The following is a 23912-nucleotide window of genomic DNA, read 5'->3' on the forward strand; positions in this document are numbered from 1 at the left end:
ACGTGCGACATCTACTCATTTCTCACCAAAAGAAAAAAGAATACTGCGCTGGAAGATACATCGGCTCTTGTACGATTTGGTTTACTGGTAACAGGTAATTTTTAATTTATATTATAATCCATGAATAAGCAATGACTAAAGTGTAAATATGCAATGTTCAGACACCTCATAAATAAAAAACTGTAAAGATTATAGGAAGTGGGTATTTTGGGATATCCTGTGTAACTATCTTCATCTGAGATAATATTTATACAATGTATGAACACACAAATGTGAAATTACGTCGCTGCTTCACTTAAATAAGCGTAACTTACGCGTTTAACTTTGTATAGTATATTGTTGTTGTTTGCGTATTGTTTCTCGCGCAAGGCACCACAATGGACTATCGACGCTCTGTCCATCGTAAAAGAACAGACCCCGGACTTAGAACTGCAAGTCCATAAACTAACCTCCAATCCTAACGCAGTACTTGTATAGTGGGCCATGACTTTATCAGTAACATTATTCTGTTGCTGCACGATTTCATAGAATTCAAAATTATATAATTTTAGTGTTTTTCTTATAGCAAAGCCACATCGGGCTATCGGCTGTGTCCACCAAGAGGAATCAAACCCTTGATTTTAGCGTTGTAAATCAGTATACTTACCGCTGTCTCAGCGGGATGTACAAATAATATAAAGCTACTCCTAAGAAAAAATATTTTATATTAAATACCTACATTCTGTCCCCCGCTAGTACAGCGGTAAATCTACGGATTTACAACGCTACAAGCAGGGGGTTCGATTCCCCTCCGTGGACTCAGCAGATAGCATGATGTGCTTGTGCTATAAGAAAACATACCTCCATTCCTTTATAATTAGTTTTGAATTATATTATGGAAAAATATATGAATCAAAATTTTCAAGGATATGTAGTGGCTGTTTTAACGCAAAGCTCCGCAATAGATAATCTGTATTCTATCCATCGTAGAAATCGAACTCACGATTTGGGCATTATAAATCTGTAAATTTACTACCGGCCAACAAGAAGCCCTCAAGGAATTTAATTCTAGTTTGGGAATTTGCACGGAAATATTACACATTGAAAGACAGTTTGGGTTCTTTATACAAGTCCATGAAATCTATAACGTTTATTATCAAACAAGAAATTGTTATTGCTTCAAGATATGATAACAAATTGTAACATTTGAGAAAAATGTTTATATAAAACTAATCCTGAGAAAATAGTTTATTGCAAATAACTCCATTTCCTTGTAATTAGGCCCGGCATGGCCTAGCGGGTAAGGCGTGCGACTCGTAATCCGAGGGTCGCGGTTCGCGCCCGCGTCGCGCTAAACATGCTCGCCCTCCCAGCCGTGGGGGTGTATAATGTGACGGTCAATCCCACTATTCGTTGGTAAAAGAGTAGCCCAAGAGTTGGCGGTGGGTGGTGATGACTAGCTGCCTTCCCTCTAGTCTTACACTGCTAAATTAGGGACGGCTAGCACAGATAGCCCTTGAGTAGCTTTGTGCGAAATTCCAAAACAAACAAACAAACAATCCTTGTAATTATATGATACAGAAAAATTAAAAGAGTAAAATATAGTTTGGAATATACAGGGGAACTATTAGATTTTGAAAGACAGTATAGAATTTTTATAGTGAACCACATTATCGTCAACATTTGTATAAAACAAGAATTCATCGAGAGGTTTAATGAAAAAGAAGCAGAAAGTTTACGTTTTTCAGTTTCCTATTCTACATTTTTATGTTTTTTATTACTTCAGGATTTAATAACATTCAAAAATATTATACAACTATTCCGTATAAAAATATTTTATCTTAAATTTTGGATTATTTTTGTAAGCACACTTAAATTTTTATCTTCACAAAAATATGCCGTAAAACTCTGAATGGCTTGAATATAGTTGAGAATTTGCCAGGAAACATTGCATCCTAAAAAACAGTGTGAGCCAGAAAAAAACGAATATGATAATATGCGGTATATTATAGTTGTTACCCATAAATGCGTCTTTAGAACGACGTCTCATCAATATCGTACTTTGTTTTAGGACAAGAAATGTTGTTGCCCGCATAACACTTGTAATATAGGAAACGATTCCCTGTTACTATTTTACAACAAAGAAAATAAAGTAAAGTTTACATATATTTGAGAAAGTAAAGCTGCGATAACCCACTCTTCCCCGTTATTTTACAAGGAAAACGTTGAGAAACTGTTCCCTTGTGCATGACAGTGTTAAAAAAAACACGTTATTCTATCCTCAAATGTCCTTATGAGCTGATACTCATTCACTGGTCATTAGCTCAAACACTCCAAGTTTTCTGTAACAAATAATCCTGTCTGGCTAATAATATTATCAACTCAGCACACACACACACACATATATTTACAAACACATTCACAAACATATACAGAAGAAGAAACTCTCTCGTGATGAGAGTCAACATATTATTTCGATCAATGTCCCCCCAGAGAATGGTTCTTGTGTATATTTCAGCGTCCATCTTTGGAACACTGAGAATGATTCCTGAACAAAGTGTTCCCATAGGGATTGTAACAAACACATACATTGACGATATCTTCTATAAACAATAAATTATTATCTTACTATATAGCAGGAGAGGAAGTAACATTCATGCGTCTTTAAAATGACAGTCTAAGAGATAATGACGATGAAGGTTACCGCTTATAGCTATGGTTACTACACAGAAACACAGAAGGATAATGGATCATGAACCCTCTTAAGTTAAAAAGAAGAATAAACTTTTTAGTGAGCCTGTAAACACTAATTATTGTGCTATTACTATCTGTTAGGTCAGTTATAGATGATTTGATTACAGTTACTTGTCTTAACATGTTGATGGCTGATTTTATTTAATTAAAAGCATTATGTTTTAAAAGGTTAAGCATTAGGGACCAAAATAGTAAGAGCAAAGGATTTCAACTTGCTACTCGAAAAAGGCATCACAATCTAAAATAACTCGTATTTAAAATAGCATAACTTGTACGCTGTAGAAAACAAACATAATATTCGAATGACTACAACGCAAGCTCAAGTTAAAACAATACAATCCTCCTAGGTTGACAAAACAGAACACAGGTATGTTTGTGCTAAATTTTATACAGTCTACATACACACAATAATAGTAATAAATTAAAACATTTTATAACTTATCTTGTAATATTTTTATATAGACATTTATGTCTTTTTTTGTCTACAGAAAGTTTTGACGTTACGTGATGAATACATAACTTAATAAATGTATACAGATTTATTTTATTTCTACCAAACATAAAATTGACAGTGTAATCCACGACATATAGACTTTATGCATTCTTTGACTCTCCGCACTCTCTGTTTAATGACTAAATTGTTCAAGATAGTAAGAAACGTGATTTTTACTGGATTTGTTGCAGTTTGATTAATTATTCAGCTAGCGAGTATGTTCGTTTGTCCGTTACTTGTTGGTCCGGTATGGTTAAGATATTTGATTCGTGATATGAGGGTCACAGCTTCGAATCCCCATCACAGCAAGGGGATTTCGCCCTTTCAGCTGTGGGGGCGTTATAATGATACCGTCAATTCCACTGCTCGTTGGTAAAAGAGTAGCCCAAGAGTTGGCGGTGGATGGTGATAACTAGCTGCCTTCTCTCTAGTCTCACACTAAATTAGGGGCAGTTAGTGCAGACAGCCTTCGTATAGCTTTGCGCGAAGTTCAAAAGAAACCAAACGATAGTCTTTACTTGGTCAGCTAATTTAGCGCTAAAACTTTTAAGTTTGTGTTTTCAACGAAACAAGAATATTAGTAAGTGTAATCTCTAATGAACCGTTATTTACTTCTAAAGTTAGGCCTATCTCAATTACTTACAACTTGTTGGAAAAGTAAAACTCTTTCGTTCCAGTTAAGTGGGATTTCCATTATTTTTAACCAAATGATCCAAAAAAAGACCCTGCCAAACAAGAAGAATGGTTTAAACAATGCATTAAAATCAAAAACTGCATAAAAGCATATGTTAAAGATTACCTCGTTTCCACCATGTATTATTCTGAACATTTAAAAAGTGGAATTTATCATAAAAATATAGCTTCATAGCACAACAGTATATTAAAAAAATAACAATTTTGAATTAAAACCCACGTGCCATTTGCATGTTTTATTTGCATTAATTTTGTTTTCGGAGTACTCAGCCTATCTAATTAATGTAATTAATACAGAATATTCCCAAAGAATATGTAACAATGAAATAATGCAGATGAGCATTTTAATAAATCTTATAGTTTTATAATATTTAATAGATTTAGCTATTTTAAACAAAACACTGGTAAGAGGGAGAAAACATTCTAAACACAACATTAGATAATATAGAAAATATTTATATTAACTGTAAAATGTGAACAGGTAAAATAAAATTATTTGCAAACGGTAAACTGTTGCCAGTGAATAGTTTAAACAAATGGACTTATTACGTCGAGATTAGTTTCTACAGAATTTCGAGTTTTTAGAAAAAAAACTCATTGTTGATTCACAAAAAAATTACATAAATACATGTCCAAAAACAAAGGTTCCTTTTCTGGAAGAATATTCTTAATTCACAAAGAAATTACACGCATGCATGCCTCAAAACAAAGGTTACTTTTCTGAAGTGTTATATAAATAACATATAACTTTCAACATTAATTCGTTACGTAATACAACATATGGGTTCTTTCACACTGAGTAAAATTGAAAAAGTGGAGAAGGTGTAATGCTCCATAAGTCTAGTTTTTCTATAATGGTAATACAACAGTTACATAATTAAACAATAAAGAAATACATACATAATTGTGAAGTATGTACGTTAAGTAATAAATGAACTAATAAAAAAGCCCAAAAATACCATAGTAAACTTAAGTAAGTATGTAATTAAAATACACTGTTTGATCCGCTCGTGATACTTAGCACCTGAACTAAAGAGATCTAAGCAAAATTGTTATAAGACAAATGCTGTTTAAAAAGGTGCATTTCATTATAAGAATGTGTCTAAGAATATTTATTTTTAATATGTTTCCCTCTTGTTTTTATCTCTTATGGTATTATGTTGAAATTGTTGGAAATATATTTATTTATGATTTTTAAACAAGATTAAAATAAAATCAAATACCAGAAAAAGGCATCAATAAACTGTAGCCAGTTCTAGGTTTAAAAGTTGGTTTTCTTAGTAATCCAGACAATTAGTTTTATTTACTGTAGTATCGTGTTGAAATTATTTTGACATTTTGTTAACTTTTAAAATATGTGCTTATGATTTATATATAGTAATCGCAATTGTACTTTATTATAGGAATCACTTTACTAGAGCTATATCTGACATTCCCATCAAGATTTTGTCTGTTTGTTTGTTCTAGCACAAAGCCACATTTAGGTATTTGTTATGTCCGCCGAAAGGAATCAAACCCCGGATGATTGTAAACTTACCGTTGACTCACTAGGATACTTCCCCAAAAAAGAGATATTTACATTTTTTGACCAAAATGTTAGATTAGTGTCAATAAATATGAACACTGGCGACATTATGAAAATATAATTCTTATACTCTTACAATCTTACAACGTTACAATCACCCGGGGTTTGTATTATAAAAGCATTACCAGACCAGAGAACCATTAACTGCAGTTGAACATCACGATAATTAGCAAAGATAAAATTTTCAACATAAAGCCTTATAAAATTCTCATTCATATAGATACTTAAATTTTAATTATTCCTATAACTTTGATTCTAACTTAAGGGGGAAAATTATAGTTTACTTAATAACAATAATACCAACATTTTTAACACGTGCGTCAAATTGGTTCCTTTGTCATTGGTTGTTTGTCATCATCTTTTATTTTATAATTACTCTGTAAAGTGTTAAATCGATTCAACATGAAACTATTATTTAAAAGCATGACCTTCTTTTCGAAATATATTTATCTAATATTTTGCCCAACAAAATCTAAATTTAGTTTATTATTTTTTAGCAAGACTGGATATCGTAAAGACCTATATGAGAATGCGAAGAGTACCAGATCACCTCCAGAACAAGGTGATAAGGTGGTTTGACTATCTCTGGATGACTCAGAAGTCTTCAGACGAGGACCACTCTGTGGGATTTCTTCCGGACAAGCTTAAGGCGGAAATAGCTATTCATGTGCACCTAGACACTTTGAAACGAGTGGAAATCTTTCAGAACACGGAAGCTGGGTTCTTATGTGAACTAGTGTTGAGGCTACGGCCTGTCCTTTTCAGTCCTGGAGACTACATTTGTCGTAAAGGTAAATCTGTAGTTTTATACCAAGTATTTTATACATTACAAAAATGATCTATGCTCTAACGAGTTTTACTCTTGTTATTATAGCTCTTGACAAAGTACGAAACTTTGTCATTAACCTGTATATACACAATGAAACAAGATTTAATGTCATCAGCTGTACTAAAATATTTAAAAGATACAGCCTTTTTACACGAAGAACTTAACTCAAGTCGTTGTTTACTTGTTTATTTTGATAGCTGTGTTGTGGAAAATGAGTAAAATGTCTGCCAACTTAACAAGTTAAATAACGTACAATTTAACAATATGAAAATGTAAATAATGAAAAAGGTTGTAATTATCTAAATAAAATCAAGTTTTCAGACTGGCATTTTACAAAAAAAAATCTTTTGTCATATATAAATCTTAACCGTGAATAATACGAAATTAAGAGATAAAAGATTGTATCACCCCTCTCAGTACCTCCCTTGTCTAATTCATTATAAACAATGTTGCACATTGCTCTGTAACGTCAATTAAAAATCATGTTGTGTCTCCTAATAAAACTAAGTTTTTGAAAACATTTTAAGCAAACCTTTTGCATATCATATTTGTCCTTTTGTTTATTTCTTTTTTTATCCCATTTAGTATTTAGATCCGACAAAAGGAAACACGTCGAAATATTATTTGGAAATGTTAACTTTTGCTTTATAATTCTTATTTTTTTATTAATCCTGCAAAGTGGAAAAGGTCAAAACTATTTTTCGGAATGTCTTTGTGTATTACTAATTACCTAAAAATACAACAGCTGCAATACCAGTCCGTATACCCTTTCATTTTCAATTAGATTTCTACCCTTTATTAATGATAATTGGTCACTCCCAAATATGCTAAAAACATGAAAGTTCTTATAAAGTCCTCATGGCTTCATCCTTGTAGTGAACTTCCCCATAACACTATACAGTTAAGAATTCCAGCAAAGAACTACTTAAATGTGAAACGTATGTACTCTTGTTTCCCAATCCTTTCGAAATTGTAATAATCGTGTTATATCATTTGTTGAATCACACACAAACCTACTCGAGGGCTATCTGAATACCTGTCCCTAATTTTGAAATGATAGACTAGAAGGAAGCTATTCCTTCTAGGTGCATCTAGACACCTTGAAACTAGTGGAAATATTTTAGAACATGAAAGCTGGTTTCATATGTGAACTAGTGTTGAGACTACGGTCTGTCCTTTTAATTAAGTCCTCGGGAAGGCAGCTAGCCAACCCCAAATCCTGGGCTTCTCTTCTAAGACCAAATAGTGTGATTTGACCATCTTTCTTATAAAATATTAACTCCAAACTTTTGAGTGCTTTCTTTTATATTGACGTAATTATCCATAGTCTGACACATTAACCATTCGACTGCCTTCGGTCCCATTCTGTACAGTAAAGAGAGAAACTAAAATTGTATTTATTCGTATTAAAACGTGGTTCTTATATTTCTGTTTAGCATTAAAAATACATTAATGCTAATGTAAAAACTCGAAAACATTCGATAATGAGATACTGAAAACACAAGTTAGAAGTTGAGATTTTTATTAATTAACAGATGATTTTCATTAAATTGAGGGATTCATAATTCATCAATTATATATGTAGGAGAAGTCGGTAAAGAGATGTACATAGTCAGCCGGGGTCGTTTAGAAGTAGTAACAGACAACGGAAAGACAGTGTTAGCCACTTTGAAAGCTGGAAGTTACTTTGGTGAAATTAGCATCTTGAACATGGGCACAGCAGGCAACAGAAGGACAGCGTCAGTGCGCTCTGTGGGCTACTCGGATCTCTTCTGTTTAAATAAACAAGACATGTGGGACGTGCTAAAAGACTATCCTGCAGCTCGCGTTCGGTTGGAGGCTATCGCTGTAAAGAGACTGGAAAAATATCGCAAAGACCCGCTGAAAAAGAGTAAGTAAACAACATACCAGTAAATTGAAGGAAAAGTACACAAACACAGATATATGATTAGTAAATTTCAAAGTATACATAAATGGGTGCACGAGATGAACGATTTAAAACAGTGAAGATTCACCAAGAATTATTATTATTCTATGATATTTACATAGATATTATAAACATATAACTCAAAATATTATTCAACAGTATATGTTTCTTATGAGATTTCAGTTTGTTAGAAATAAGCTTTTAAACATCGTCATTGCTTCAAACCTAACGTTAGGTTCAGATTTTCAATCTACGAAATAAACTCATGATTTATAGTGTTTTTGTCTTCAGTCTCGCTGCACTCGTTTAATGAGAAATAAGAATTGTTTGTTTTTGTGCAAAGTTACTCGAGGACTATCTGCGCTAGTCGTCTCTAATTTGGTAGTGTAAGATTAAGTGTGTGTTTCTTATAACAAAGCCACATAGGGCTATCTGCTCAATCCACCGAAGGGAATTGAACCCCTGATTTTAGTGTTGTAAATCCGAAAACATACCGCTGTACTACCGGGTGGCACGTGTAAAATTAAAGGAAAGGCAACTAGTCATCACCACTCACCGCCAACCTTTGGGCTACTCATTTACCAACGGATAGTGGGATTGAAGGTCACATTATATCGCCCTCACGGCTGAAACGACAAGCATTTGAACCCGCGACCCTCAGATTACTAGTCGAGCGCCTTAACTACCTGGCCATACCAGGCCTTTAATGAGAACAGTTTGATGGTTTTTTGTAGCTGTAGTGTAATGCTCCTGATAAACATACCTTAGAAAAAAACCAAACAAGTAAATTAATTTTTAGCGAATTTGTTTGCATTTAGATTTTTTTATTTCGCGCAAAGCTTTACAAAGGCTATCTGCGCTAGCCGTCCTTAATTTAGCAATTTAAGACTAGATGGAAGGCAACTAGTCATCACCACCCACCGCCAACTCTTGGGCTATTCTTTTACCAACGAATAGTGGAATTGACCGTCACATAGCGCCTCTACGACTGAAAGGGCAAGCATGTTTGGTGTGACGAGGATTACAAGTCTGCATTTAGAAAGTCGAAAGCAGATATTGTATTATAAATATTAGCTTCTGATAAAATAGCTAGCTTTATATATATATATCAAAATCATATATTCATCCAATAATAAATATATTTTATTTAATACACTTTTTTACGTTCTTACAATGAAAATGTTTTGTTTTTGGTGTTTTTGTTTCATCAGTTAGGTATGTTGCTTATCATAATTTATCTCGGACGAGTCTCCGATTTATTATGTTACGTACATTACGTATTTCGATTTCAAATAGCCGGAAATTTGAATTTGAATTTAGAAGTCAATTAAATGTTTATATGTATCATATTTATGATGTTTGTCAACAAGACTAATAGACACAATTTTCTTTCTTAACACAAGTATATTTTAATATACACACAAAAATACAATTTATAATAACAATTATTACAAATGGTTATTTATAAATAAAAATTTTACTAACACACAGCAATATTTAATCATCTAACCGGTCTGGAACTGAATATTTTTTCAACGGTCCAAGTCCACGAGGCGCAAGTTACTTTTATGTTGATACACAAATACACTTTATTTTACGGGAATGCTAGCTAGATCTGTTTTTACACGTGAGTTTTTCTAATGAAGTTATGGAGATGGCTTCGTAAAAATATTAACGTCCGAAGTTGATTATCTGAAGTTGAACGGTACGTAGTGTTCGAAATCTATAAACGTTTTTGGTCAAATATCTATAGTTTTCCGATTAATAAACATTAATCATAATTACAGCTTCCGACACTTGTAGTTTACTGACTGTAGTTAACTAACAATAATCTATTACTGTGTCTCGGCTACCTTTTATTCCAATTATGCAAGATTCTTGAATGTTCAACAATATTTGAAGATACATCAACGTTTTCGTAAAACATACATTGTTATTCTCACTCTCGAGAATCTTCTACAAATTTAGAGAACAGGTGGGACTTGCGCTATATATATCCAACAATATAGTCACATGCACCAAACTGAAATAAATGCACATATAAAAATAAATAAATAACAGTAAATCTATGACAGGTATTTTTGCTGTCCACGTTGTTTTCCACAAAATATTTAACAAAACAACTTAAAATATTTAGATCAGTTCTAAATCATTACACTGAGCTAACAAGGTAAAAAAAATATGTAGTATAAAAATAATATGTAGTAATAAAAATTACAAAGGATAGAAATAAATATATCACTATAACCAACACTTTTAATGAAAGTAATATTAAATAAAAGAATAACGTAAAACTTACTAAAAGTGCGCATAAACACGAGCGATATTATTCATGTACTATTGCAGATTTCGTGTTCCTTAAAGAACATGACATCAGCATATGTCAAACATAATCTAATACTCCCTAACAACGTCTTATAACTATGAAAGTCCATTCAATTACTCCGACAGCATATCTTAAAGTCACAACGAAGCGTTAATCGGTAAACACGTAACGAAATTTACTCATTTGTGTTCAAGCATTAGCGTTGTTAATATCTCCCACTGACATCTCCTGTGTTACATTGTGTGAAAACATGGCAAAGGCGAAAAGGTTGATAGAGTTTGAACGTGACGGAATTGTAGAGTTGCAAAAGCAAGGTCTCTTTCAATACCATCGCTGGTGAGACTGGGCGTAGAAAAACTGCTGTTGCAAATTTCTTAAAAGATTCCGAAGGATACGGAACGAGAATTTCAAGTGGTCGGCCCAAGAAAATTTCGCCGGCGTTGAGCAGGAGGATTCGACGGGTTCTCAGGCAAGACACAAGCCGATCGTCGAACCAGATCAAGGCCCTTACGGACGCAGAATTCAGCTCAAGAACAATAAGACGGCATCTACGAGAGAAAGGCTTTAAAAACGGTAAATGTCTTCAAAGACCACGCCTCCTACCACACCACGAAACATCTCGGTTAAACTTTGCTGAGAAACACCAAACATGAGACGTAGAAAAGTGGAAGAAGGTTTTGCTCACTGATGAGAAAAAATTTAACCTGAATGGTCGAGATGGCTCCCAACGTTACTAGCACGATAAGAATATCCCACCGGAGACATTTTCTACACGACACAGTGTAGGAGGTTCCATCATGATCTGGGATGCTTTCTTCTTCCATGGAACAATGGAGTTTCAGGTTATACATAGGCGTCAAACAGCAGCTGGCTACATTGGCATATTGGAGAAAGCATCCTTATTGACTGAAGGCCCTTGCTTGTGCGGAAACGACTGGATCTTTCAGCAGGACAACGCTGCATCCACAATGTCCGCAGAACAAAGGACATTTTCATGGCGAATAAAGTGATTCTTTTGGGCCATCAAGAGTGTTCGCCCGAACTGAACCCAATTGAAAATGTTTGGGGGTGAATGGAAAGGAAATCTATAGAAATGTACATCAATTCCAAACAGTGCGTGATCTTCGTGAAGCCATTTTCACTGCTTGAAATAACATTGCTTATATCGACTATGCCAAAGCGAATGTTTGTAGTTATTCGCAATGACAGCCGTGCAACTTACTACTGAGACCTCTTGTTGGGCATTTCCTACCCTGTTTAGGACTTCTTTTTGATATGGTCTTAAACTTTTGACCAGCTAGTATTTAGGCTAATTTCATAGCGTTCACATTTTCCCTATTAAATGCTAAAAAGTTTTTTATTTTTATTTTCCCTTTTCTTACTTTCATTTTTCGAAGCTCTACTCAAATAAGGGGTTGAGTCTAACAACGCAAAATGCATATTTGTTCTTCATGTTCATTGGCCTTAAGATTTTGGCCAGTAGTGTACATATATATTCTAAATAATATACTTTTATACATAACCTTCTACTACGACAGCACACATATATATCTACATTCTAAATAATATACTTTTATACATAACCTTTTCCAACTACATAACATATATATACACATTCTAAATAATATACTTTTATACATAGCCTTCTACTATGACAATACACACACGTATATACATTCTAAATAATATACTTTTATACATAACCTTCTGCTATGACAGCACACATATATATCTACATTCTAAATAATATACTTTTATACATAACCTTTTCCAACTACAACTACATAACATATATATACACATTCTAAATAATATACTTTTATACATAGCCTTCTACTATGACAATACACACACGTATATACATTCTAAATAATATACTTTTATACTTAACCTTTTGCTATGACAGCACATATATATATCTGCATTCTAAATAATATACTTTTATGCATAACCTTCTCCAATGACAACTACATATATATATACACATTCTAAATAATATACTTTTATACATAACCTTGTACTATGACAATACACATTCTAAATAATATACTTTTATACATAATATATACATTTTATATATATATTCTAAGTAATATACTTTTATACATAATCTTCCACTATGACAACACTCATATATATATATCTGCATTCTAAATAATATACTTTTATATATAAACTTCTACTATGACAACACACATATATATACACATTCTAAATAATATACTTTTATACATAACCTTGTACTATGACAATACACATTCTAAATAATATACTTTTATACATAATATATATATTTTATATATATATTCTAAGTAATATACTTTTATACATAATATATATATTTTATATATATATTCTAAGTAATATACTTTTATACATAATCTTCCACTATGACAACACTCATATATATATATCTGCATTCTAAATAATATACTTTTATACATAAACTTCTACTATGACAACACACATATATATACACATTCTAAATAATATACTTTTATACATAACCTTCTACTATTCTTGAAATTTTAACTGAGTACCTTTTAACTCTTACAACTATAAATACATATAATTAATAAAGTTTTCAGCATAGAATGTATAGACATTATAGTATTTCTATTTTCATGTGGATGCACATGACTTTATTTAATTATCAGGTACACGGCCAAAAATTAAGAACGGTATTATCTTAGCTAAAATAAAGTAAAGCAACTGTTCTAAGCTAATACCAAGCACCTTTCAAAGATTGATTATTCATTGTTTTGTCATTAACAGTTATTTCTCACATTTTATCTCTTTTGACGCTTTGAAATGAATCAAATGGTTTTAAGTTCTCCAATCTGTCAGGAACTATGACCAGCTAGTCTTTATCTGGAGAAACAGGCTGCTGTATGTTAGGTGCAATTTATGAATCATCCCTTGAGAACTAAGCAATTAAACCATCATACACAGCCCAAATAGCTTCCCATAAACTGTCGGATTTTGCTTACAATATTGTAGAGTACCTGTTCTGATAGTGGATCACGTGTTTCGGTCACAGGTTGACACCATTTCATTTAGAAGACACTTATTTCTATACGAAATGCCAAAAGAAGTGTTAACAACAAAGTAATATGTAATAGTACCAAGAATGTATATACTGCAATGAACAACGATATGTAGAGAATGTACCGTTGTTTTTCTTTATATAAACCTCACATTTTTCAGAAATCAGGGAACAGGCATTTTCCCATTTAGGAAAAATCTGCAACCTGTTCTAATCTCCTTTTCCTACAGAATCATTACTCCAAACACTAAAAGCACCCAGAAATAGGTCTTTCAGATGCGGTTTAGGATATCTTAAAGCGTTATCAACGTGCTAGTTTTAAGCATGACATGTAATACCAAAAACAGGCCGACCAAATTTAAGATGTTAGGGAGCTATAACGATGTAAGAACATGTTAACAAAATGTTCATTTATGAGCATAAGTTGAAAGCTCAATAACTTGCATTTCAGGTCACAAAGTAAATTATCGGATGCCCGATATGCATAAAAATTAGGTGCAGGTGTTTGCTGTCCTTTTTCTATCTTACAAGTTGATGGAATATTTGATAACTCTTCGAAATAGGCATGGCCTGGTAGTTAAGACGCTTGACTCTGGGGGTCGCGGGCTCAAATTTCCGCTACCGAACATGATCGACCTTTGAGCTTGGGGTAGAAGTATCTTATAAGATGACGGTCGTGGTAAGAGAGTAGTCCAAAAGTTGACAGTGGATGATGTTGACTAGCTGCTTTCCCTGTAGTTTATTACTGCTAAACCAGGGATGGCTAGCGCAGGTACTCCTGAGAAGCTTTGCGCAAAATTCCGACCTTTATAATAACTAGACACCTTCTTTTCTCACTTTCTTTGTTTTGTCGTCCTTCTAGTCAAAGGAGATCTTTTTAGTATTAATAATTTAGATGTATTTCAAGAGTTCCCAAGTATTCATGTGGCAAGAAAAATTAAATAAATCACAAAAAACTACCTTCGCTTTTTAAAAAAATCTGATTATTCGTTTAGTTTCTTTCACCTTCTTTATTATATTTATTTTACATTTCAGAAATGCTTAGCCAAAAAAAACGCTATCTTTAAAGTAAAACGTTTTAGGAATTCCACAAAATAAATTACTTTGAATTATATCTTCTTGCTTGTGACGCCCAATCGCACTATTCGTTGGTAAAAGAGGTTGGTGGTGGATAGTGATGACTAACTGCTTTCTCTCTACTCTTACACTGCTAAATTAGGAACGGATAGCGCAGATAGCCCTAGTATAGCTTTGCGCGAAATTTCGAAACAAAACAAACTAATATTAAAGCTATTCAGCAACTCTAAGATTCCTTTGAGTGTGTGGTGAAGTTTGGAGAGTTAAGCTGACGCCTATCGGGATTATTTGGATTGTTACTAACTATAATTGAGATCAGAGAAAAGTTAAACTATGTATTATAGAGCGTGAAATGTGTGGTCAGTTTTTCATTTGAACACCCCATTTCTAATTAAATTGAACTGTGTAACAGCTCTTTAAAATGGTTAGTTTCTATTTAATTATATCTGTAACTACTTTATTTAATGTTTTCTTTTAGATTCTTTTATTTAGTTGTGTTGTGTTTCATTATAGCAAAGCCACATAGGGCTATCTGCTGAGCCCACCGAGGGGAATCGAACCCCTGATTTTAGCGTTGTAAATCCGGAGACTTACCGCTGTACTAGCGGGGGACATTTTATTTTTGGTGCATAATTCTTTTACATTGGTATTTAAGTCTTCCTATTATCACTTTGTTACTACACACTACTGTATAACTGCTATTTCTCCTATTATCACTTTGTTACTACACACTACTGTATAACTGCTATTTTTCCTATTATCACTTTGTTACTACACACTACTGTATAACTGCTATTTCTCCTATTATCACTTTGTTACTACACACTACTGTATAACTGCTATTTTTCCTATTATCACTTTGTTACTACACACTACTGTATAACTGCTATTTTTCCTATTATCACTTTGTCACTACATACTACTGTATAACTGCTATTTTCATTTTCTTCTCCACAATTCTTTATTTTCCTTCACGCTTTGCCATCATACATCTCGTTTTTTAGATCTTACTTCAAACTCTATACCTGATAAGCTTTATAGTGCAAGCTACTTGTGTGACAGCTGTGTGTCCTCCTCTTCATTCGTAAGCTGATCCATCTTTGCAAAAAAAGAAGCTCTCTGGGTTGTTCAAAATGATAGAACTAACTCTTTTCTATCCACTTTTTTGCCTACAATCTCTCTTGCCTTAACATCTTCCCTTACCAGAAAACTGGTTATTTTTTATCTATTCCGCGCTTAGTGCCACCTTTATTATCATCATCGATATTTTTGTCTTGTTTTCATCAGTTGTTTTTCTTAGAATGAAGATCTCCAATCTCAGTACTTTACTTCCTTATCAGCTTCTCTGAATATCAATCTCAAGTATTTTAAAACAAGATCAGTAATACTGTTGCGTCTGCCAACTAAACACTTTCGTTACTCGCTCCTCTATTCTTCAATAGCAATCATAAGTAGTTATTGAAATGCACGATTTAAAAAAGGAACATTTATATAAAATACTGTCCTTTTTTATATGGTTGTGAGAAAAGACAATAGCCAATTAAATGGGGTACAGGGGTACGGAATATAACCTTTTGTACTAGAACTGACGGAATTTCAATAGTGTAAGAAAGTCGTGGCCTGACATGGCCAAGCGCGTAAGGCGTGCCATTCGTAATCCGAGGGTCGCGGGTCCCCGCCCGCGTCGCGCCAAACATGCTCGCCCTCTCAGCCGTGGGGGCGTTATAATGTGACGGTCAATCCCACTATTCGTTGGTACAAGAGTAGCCCAAAAGTTGGCGGTGGGTGGCGATGACTAGCTGCCTTCCCTCTAGTCTTACACTGCTAAATTAGGGACGGCTCGGTGCAGTGGGCTTACAAACTACTCACTTAAAATACTTGTTGAAGAATCCGCAAGCGATTGCGGCCCTATGTTCCTAGATGGAATCTAATGGTGATAACTAATTAACTAACTAAGAAAGTCGTACATCCAAACGAAATTTGATGCTCTGGGAAAAAGCGACATGTGAGCTACGTAACGTACGGAGTAAGTGGTTTTAAGCTATAAACTAACGTCATCAACATTATATACGTTGACCTTGGCCACTGCACAATATAACAAAAAGAAAATACTAAAAATTAAACATGAAGCCTAATCTATCATTTGATTTTGCATGACTATAGTGCCTGGTGGGTTAGAAGTAAAATTATCGGACTTGTCTGTTTGTTTTTTGAATTTCGCGAAAAGCTACACGAAGGCTATCTGCGCTAGCCTTCTCTAATTTAGCACTGTAAGATTAGAGGGAAGGCCGTTAGTCATCACCACTCACCGCCAACTCTTGAACTACTCTTTTGCCAACGAATAGTGGGATTGATCGTCACTTATAACGCCCCCACGGCTGAAAGGGCGAGCATGTTTGGTACAACGGGGATTCGAGCCTGTGACTCTCATATTAACCACCTGGTCATGCTGGACCCTGAAGGTGTTATGTAAATCGATTATTATAACTTGCTGATGATGATATAATTTTAACATATTATTCATACATATATATATAAGACGTTAAAATCCATCAGTTTTATAAACACAGGTCATAGACTATGAAATAAAATTGTACTAAGTTTTGAATCATATAAATATATTTAAATACAATTTCTGGAGTATTTTTTTTATTTAACATATGGTGTTGTATCTGATTCACTTGACTGTCTAAGTTTTACTTTTATTTCACCAGTTGCCTTGGGCCGAAGTCGGAGTACCCCGGGTCTCGTGGAATCCAGTGGAAAGGTTCCTCTAGAAGACATGCCTCTGTACCCGCGAGAGCCGTCTACCAGCGCCTCAGCAGATACTTTGCTCTCAGACTACGATAGTCGACCAGACGAAGGGGCTGTAGCTAGTGGAATCAGCAGCCGGAGGACAAGTATGGACGATATCCAGCGGAAAGGGCAGCCACTGTACGAGCGGATCGGACCCGGTTTAAAGATTACTTGCACGAATCAAGCCGAAGCGCCCACCAGTAGTAGGCCCTACCTTACAGCGTCTTCTCTTGATCGCCAACTAGCAGCCGCAGCTATTTCGCATGCTAACTTGCTCTTTCCGATGACACCGTCATCGTACCCTGTGCATTCGCCCAGTCCTCACACACTCGATGTCTCTCCTCTCAGTGGCTATTCAGCCATGAGCTCCACTGGTGGTGACCTTGCACTCTTTGGTGGACATTCGCCACACCTTTTTGTGCCATCTCCCATTCCTGGGAGCCGCATAGGGAGTGTTAGCTCACACTCTGGTCGGGATCCGCATCCAGATCTACTGATAGCGGAGATCAAGCGACTCCGAGAAAGACTAGTAACGCTGGAAGCAGAAAACGCTTCCATGAGCATGAAACTTAGCCATCAACAGTGGGAAGTGGAAAACAGATTAGCGGAGATTGAACTTCAAATATGCGGAACAGGAGGTGAGGCTAGTCCGATAAGTAGTGGTAGTACTGATGAAAATGAGCGTAATCGAGAGTCTGTCATATGAAAGGTCTAGATTGCAGTACCGGCTCTTTACTCTTATCGTGAACAATAAATACACGTACTTTCTAGCATTTGAAAGCCCAATTCTAAAAGATTTTACTAAAAGTCACGAAGGTGATGCGAGTACTTTAAGCACACGAGTACCATAGGATGTCGAAAGCGTCCTGATGAGATAGAAAGTAAATACAAAATAATATTTAAGTTAGAAGCTCTTCGTCAAGAAACGTGAGTGCTAATGACTACAACCGACATCTAGAGCATAACGGTGTTTGGGGTCGTAGGAATCACGAGAAAAAGTCATATCAATGTTTCACTTGAGACTGGTTCTTACATCTTTCACTCTACACACACTCTTCATCTTCCTTCCTCTCGATATTCGTTGTAATCTGCGGCCATTCCATGATTGCTCTCTTCATTGTAAGATATGGATGAAATCAACAGTCTATAAGGTTATTATTATAACAGTTCAGTGTCGTTGTTGGGTTTTTTTTCTTGTTTTCTAAAGTTCTCATATTTGACAATTTATATATTTAGAAATTGCTGCTTGAAATTTCATTCTCTGCAAGCTCCTACTAATACAGAAAATCATCAGTATAAAATAACACTACATAAACTGTCTGACCTTCTTAATGATACGATTATACTGTATATGCAAAGAAATAAAATCAAAACATTTGATTTTTTTATTCGTTAATTTTAGTTTTACTTCGAAACAGATGCAAAAATCTCTTCATTTGTGGCTTTCTGATTCACCTCTTTAATTGCTCAACTGTTTACAAGGTTTAGAAAACTTTTATAAAATAATTGTGTAAATGTTGCTTTATAAAAAAATACTATACTTTTGTGATATTTTAAAAATCACTAATAAATTCTGTGGAAAGAAAAATATCGACCTAAAAGTCAATGTTTCCGTGCTAGTCTTGTTAAGATTAAAAATGCGGACTGTGCACTGTATTGACGTTAACGTTGGAAACTGTGACTGAAGATTTCACAAAATAATTTATTAGGAAGTTGAAGAGTGTATTTTTGGGAATATACTTCTCTTGATTGAGTTGGAAAATACATGTTTACAAGTAATGTACAAAAAAAAAGAAGAGAACAAGAGAATTCAACCTATGTTTGGTATAAACTTAATCAAATTGCACAACAGTTAAAAGAGAGGGCTAAAAACTAAATTAGATATTTTATCATAATGATGAAAATACCAACTAGCATCTAAGTGTTTTTTCTGAATTCTTAACATATTGGACTGACTTTTTATCGTCCAGTGCTTCTTTGCATTCTTTCAGTCTCCCGGCGGAAGAGCGGAAGTCTACAGACTTACAACGCTAAAATCAGAGGTTTCATTCCCCGCGGTAGTCAAAGCAGATAGTCTGATATGGCTTTGCTGTAAAAAGGAAACAAACCATTATTCTGTTTCACTTATCTCTTTGAAACTATGAAAGCTCGACAGAGTTAACTATAATCTTATTCTAAAAACTAACAAATTGCTTATTGTGTCCTATAAAAAAATCAACACGTATGAAGCTACAGATACTGATAATTAACTATATTAGACTAAAGACGTCTATTTAAATAGCTAAGATATTATTTTGTACTCTCTGTGAGCATCGTTTCGTAACCCGTAGCAACGCATTCAATTTGTGAATGACAAAAAATTTAAATATTGTGGTATCTTTCGATAAATAATCATTATTGTAACAAAGGTAATAAGTAATATAATACTTTCTAAAATACTCTCTATTTTACGCTTTTATTGTATAAAAGTAACCAGTATAAAAAAACATATATCAAAACAACATGTCAAGCATTCGAAATATAAACAGGTATTTAAGTTCGATGCCTACTGTTTACTGTACCTACCGGCCTTTTGTAGTTAACTCTTTATTTTATCAAACATTGTTTTGTGCTATTAAAAAATTAATATTAAAGGAACGTTTATAACTTTAAATCTCTACATAATAAATTGGCATCATTCTATTAATAAACTTGACACTGTGGATTTTTCTCTTTCCAAAAATAAAGAGAAAAAGTATTTGTCACTCTTAATTATAAAAATTCCATTCTCTTTCTAACTTTAAAAATTATGAATATTAAGACACAATTTATCATTCATAAGTAGCACGATATACAGGAAAAACATTCATCTTTAAATTAGCTTTCATCTTTTAACTGTCTCTCGTTAATACAACTTATAACTCTAGTATTGTTTTTCATCACAAATAAGTCATTTCTTTTGAATCTCAATATTTTCATGGCCTGATAAGTATGATTTTATTATTGTACCCTCGTTGAAGCAGATGATGCTAACATAAGAGGAATTATTTTATTCCTTTTAATATTTCAATGTCAAATATATTAAGCTGTAAGTCGGTCCCTGGATGTACATAGTAACAGGGAAGGATAGAGGGGTATCTAAGGTTTTTCTCATTAATTTGTCGATCAACTGAAGTATAGCATATGTTTACTCAAAGGTTAAGAAAAACTAGCATATACTCACCCATTATATTAGAGTTATTATACTAACCTACAAGGCTTCTGAGCCTCAACTACACTTCACAAATAAGTCTAAGTAAAATCAGAGTTTGTAAAATTTTAGCTATAACAAAAAAGCTGTATTGTAAAATAATATCAGTATTCACCCTTAATTCACGTTTATCTTGAGTCAAACATAAAATTAACATTTAATACAGATAGCCTTACATCGCTATATTTTATAACATATCACTTCAGTTTAAAGTACCTTTATCACGCACAGCAGGAACTTAGATAAGGCTCTGAAATATAACTGAAATCTAATGAGCAGTCTTGTCCAATCCATTCAGTCAATTTTTTTTTCAGTTTAGTGCAGTGTGAACAGAGTTTATGATCAGCTAAGCTGAACTCAGAGCTACTTGCACAATCGTGTGTCCCCGAAAAGAATCTTGTAATACGGTACTTATAATAAGATGCAGAATGTAGAAGTTGATGCGTGTGTGTCCGACATGTTCATTCCTGCCCATACTATAATCTCACCGCCACCATATACATTACATAACGATATGAAAATTGTTCGAAATTCCATCCAAATGAAAATTATCTTGTTATTTGACTGTGGTGAGTCGTACAACATATCTGTACATCTTTAAATATAGTATGGACTTGCATCTCGTTGGTTTAATGAGATAGCTGTCATATCCTTTACAGCGAACGAAATAGGCGTCTAAAGGGTGTTCATTTTAATGATATGGCTCCAGCTGTACCTACAAATATCTAATCTTGCCACACAGCACAAACTCTACGATTGCCACAAGCTAAAACCATCAGATGACGATCGTCTGTTTGTGTTATGGAAAAAGGATGTGCCCTATTTAGCTGAATAGGAACCTGTACATTTGTTTGGAAATAGTTTCCCATTTTGCTAATGTCACTTTAATACACTCGCATAGCCTACTGTAATTGGTCGTTTTTCGATTGTCTAGTGGCTCTACACATATAAAAAAACAACGCCCATATGCCTTTTTTTCGATCTAAAAAAGATTCTTTAACAAGTTGAAACAAACACTTTATCTCCGTCATTTGTTTCAGCGTATAGTAACTAAAATAATACCGTGTGAGACTACTATATATATAGCATATAATAAACTTACCATTCATTAGCATTCTATTCCACACGACTGATCATCATACGCCTGACATGTGCAAACAACAAACTGCGAGAAATAACTGGCATTATTGTATGATAGTCCTTTTGACTTGTGTTAGCTATAATAATAATTCTGATTATTCTTTAACTATTTCTGAAGTACATGTGACATTTAAGTTGATGGTAAAGTTGCAGTAAATTCTAACATTTTTCTTAAAAGCTGTCCTGGCAATACTTAACTTTCTTTTCCATTTGATTTCTTTGTGTGTGTGAAACAACAGTCTAATTAAATATTCTATTCACAAACTTCGATCTTTCTTAATAATGAAATGTTAACAGATTTGGAAACTAAAGGAGTTATAGATGAAGGTCTTTCAAACAGTGAGAAAATATCTTTTCTTAATACACGTATAAACGTTTGCACGAAACTCAGAACAATACAGGTTGACTCAACAAAACTTTAACAAGGATTGGATTTATATCCTTTTAGTTATTTTGTGAAAATAAAATTCGGAAAATTGGTTTTGCTTATACGCTGCAAAAAAATTTCCTGCGTTAGCAAATGCACATGTTTTACAAATCATAATTGGTTAGTGGTAAGTCTGAAAGCTTATACTGCTACTAAAAACCGGATTTCAAAACCCGTAGTGGGCACAACACAAATTGTAGCTTTGCGTTACAAAAGGAAATATCATGCTATCTTTACAGCAAAAATAAACATTTTAGTAAATAAACTGAAAGTTTAATTTAGCATATGATAATTGTGAGAGTTTTGTTGTTTTTTACCATGTAGTTCATTTCGTTAGTATTCTAATATTTGTTAATGTCATTGTGTATGAATCAACACCAATAAATTTTGTTATAGTTTCGTTAGAGTGTAGCACAACATGAGGATGCTTTAAAAATGAAGTTTGCGCTTTGAAAACTCACTTACACTTTCAGCAATGAAACTACGCAATTGTTACGTAACCTAACAAAGTGTTCTTATAGCGCTACAACAAATGTATTACATAATGATCAACTAACTAAATTCTGTATTTTAAACTTTAAAAAACAGAGGGGATTTTATAGGAGGTAACTTACGACATACTCCAAGGAAGTGAAAATAACATTGTGCACCATTAACCTATTTGTTCGAAATCTTGTTCACTATTAATCTATTTGTTATGGATATAAAAAATTGCTTTTTATCAGTATAAACAGCATTTTCACTATTTAAGTCGAGCAATTTTAATTAACTACGATGGTTAATTTACGTCAGAATCTTGGACTATTTATGAAATATAGTTTGCAGAATTTGTTCTTTTGCAGTATGGTCAACACAACTATTTCTGTAACACTCTTTCTAGAATAATGTTTTTGTCGCGTTTTTCTAAAATAGAATTCATCCAGTGAGTTTTTGTTATAAAATGTTGTGTACAAAATACATTTCGCATTATTTCTGAAATGTGAACTACAAATAATTGTTGTCTTGTTTTCTCTGGAGTTTGGACTACAGTTAAATGTGACTACATTCTTATGGAAAATGATACTGGGAGTTTTTTGTCACATTTCTTCTTTAATATGGTCTATACAATGAGTTTTGTCACATTCTTTCTGGAATATGGCGTACGGAAAGTTTTTCATTGTGAAGAAGGCTTATATTTTTATTTAAGAAATTATGTGACGATCTAAAATTGTATTCCTTCTGAGATGTAAGCTAAAGTGAATTGTTGTCGCATTCTATCTGGAATATGCCCTATAGAAAGTTTAGTCCCATCATTCCATTAATATAGTCTTCATAAGTATGTTTGTCGTATTCATTTTTAAATACGGCCTAAAGAGAGTTTTTGTTGCAATTTTTCTGAAATATGATCCACAGAAAGTTTTTGTGGCATATTTTTGTAAAAATGTGTGTATTGTATTTTTGTTGCACATTGTTTGTGAGAAAATTATACAGAAAGCTTTCATTGTATTATTTTACGAATATGGACTTCATATGGTTTTGTTGCATATTCTGAAATAAGATTACAATTATTTAGTTTTTGTAAAGTTATTTTAGAACTATGGTATAAAGAGGGCTTTGTTTCATATTCTAAAA

General features: G+C 33.6%; 1 protein-coding gene and 1 long non-coding RNA gene across 2 annotated transcripts in view; one reads left to right on the plus strand and one right to left on the minus strand.

The window, feature by feature from the left end:
• The window catches only part of LOC143238638 (cyclic nucleotide-gated channel beta-1-like), a 134996-nt gene extending 116105 nt beyond the window's left edge, over positions 1–18891 (plus strand). The window contains exons 2-4 of the mRNA XM_076479043.1: positions 6002–6295; positions 7919–8224; positions 17424–18891. Coding sequence (XP_076335158.1) covers positions 6002–6295; positions 7919–8224; positions 17424–18211 — 1388 coding nt within the window. The 3' untranslated portion in view covers positions 18212–18891. The remainder of the gene's footprint in view (positions 1–6001; positions 6296–7918; positions 8225–17423) is intronic.
• On the minus strand, positions 8088–21513 carry LOC143238639 (uncharacterized). Its single transcript, XR_013020679.1, has 3 exons — positions 20951–21513; positions 19462–19594; positions 8088–8214 (listed from the first exon to the last, which is right to left on the minus strand). It is a non-coding gene; the product is annotated as an uncharacterized LOC143238639 (long non-coding RNA).
• Positions 21514–23912: the final 2399 nt, after the last annotated feature.

The sequence above is a fragment of the Tachypleus tridentatus genome, chromosome 13 (assembly GCF_004210375.1).
Source record: "Tachypleus tridentatus isolate NWPU-2018 chromosome 13, ASM421037v1, whole genome shotgun sequence".
NCBI lineage: Eukaryota > Metazoa > Arthropoda > Merostomata > Xiphosura > Limulidae > Tachypleus > Tachypleus tridentatus.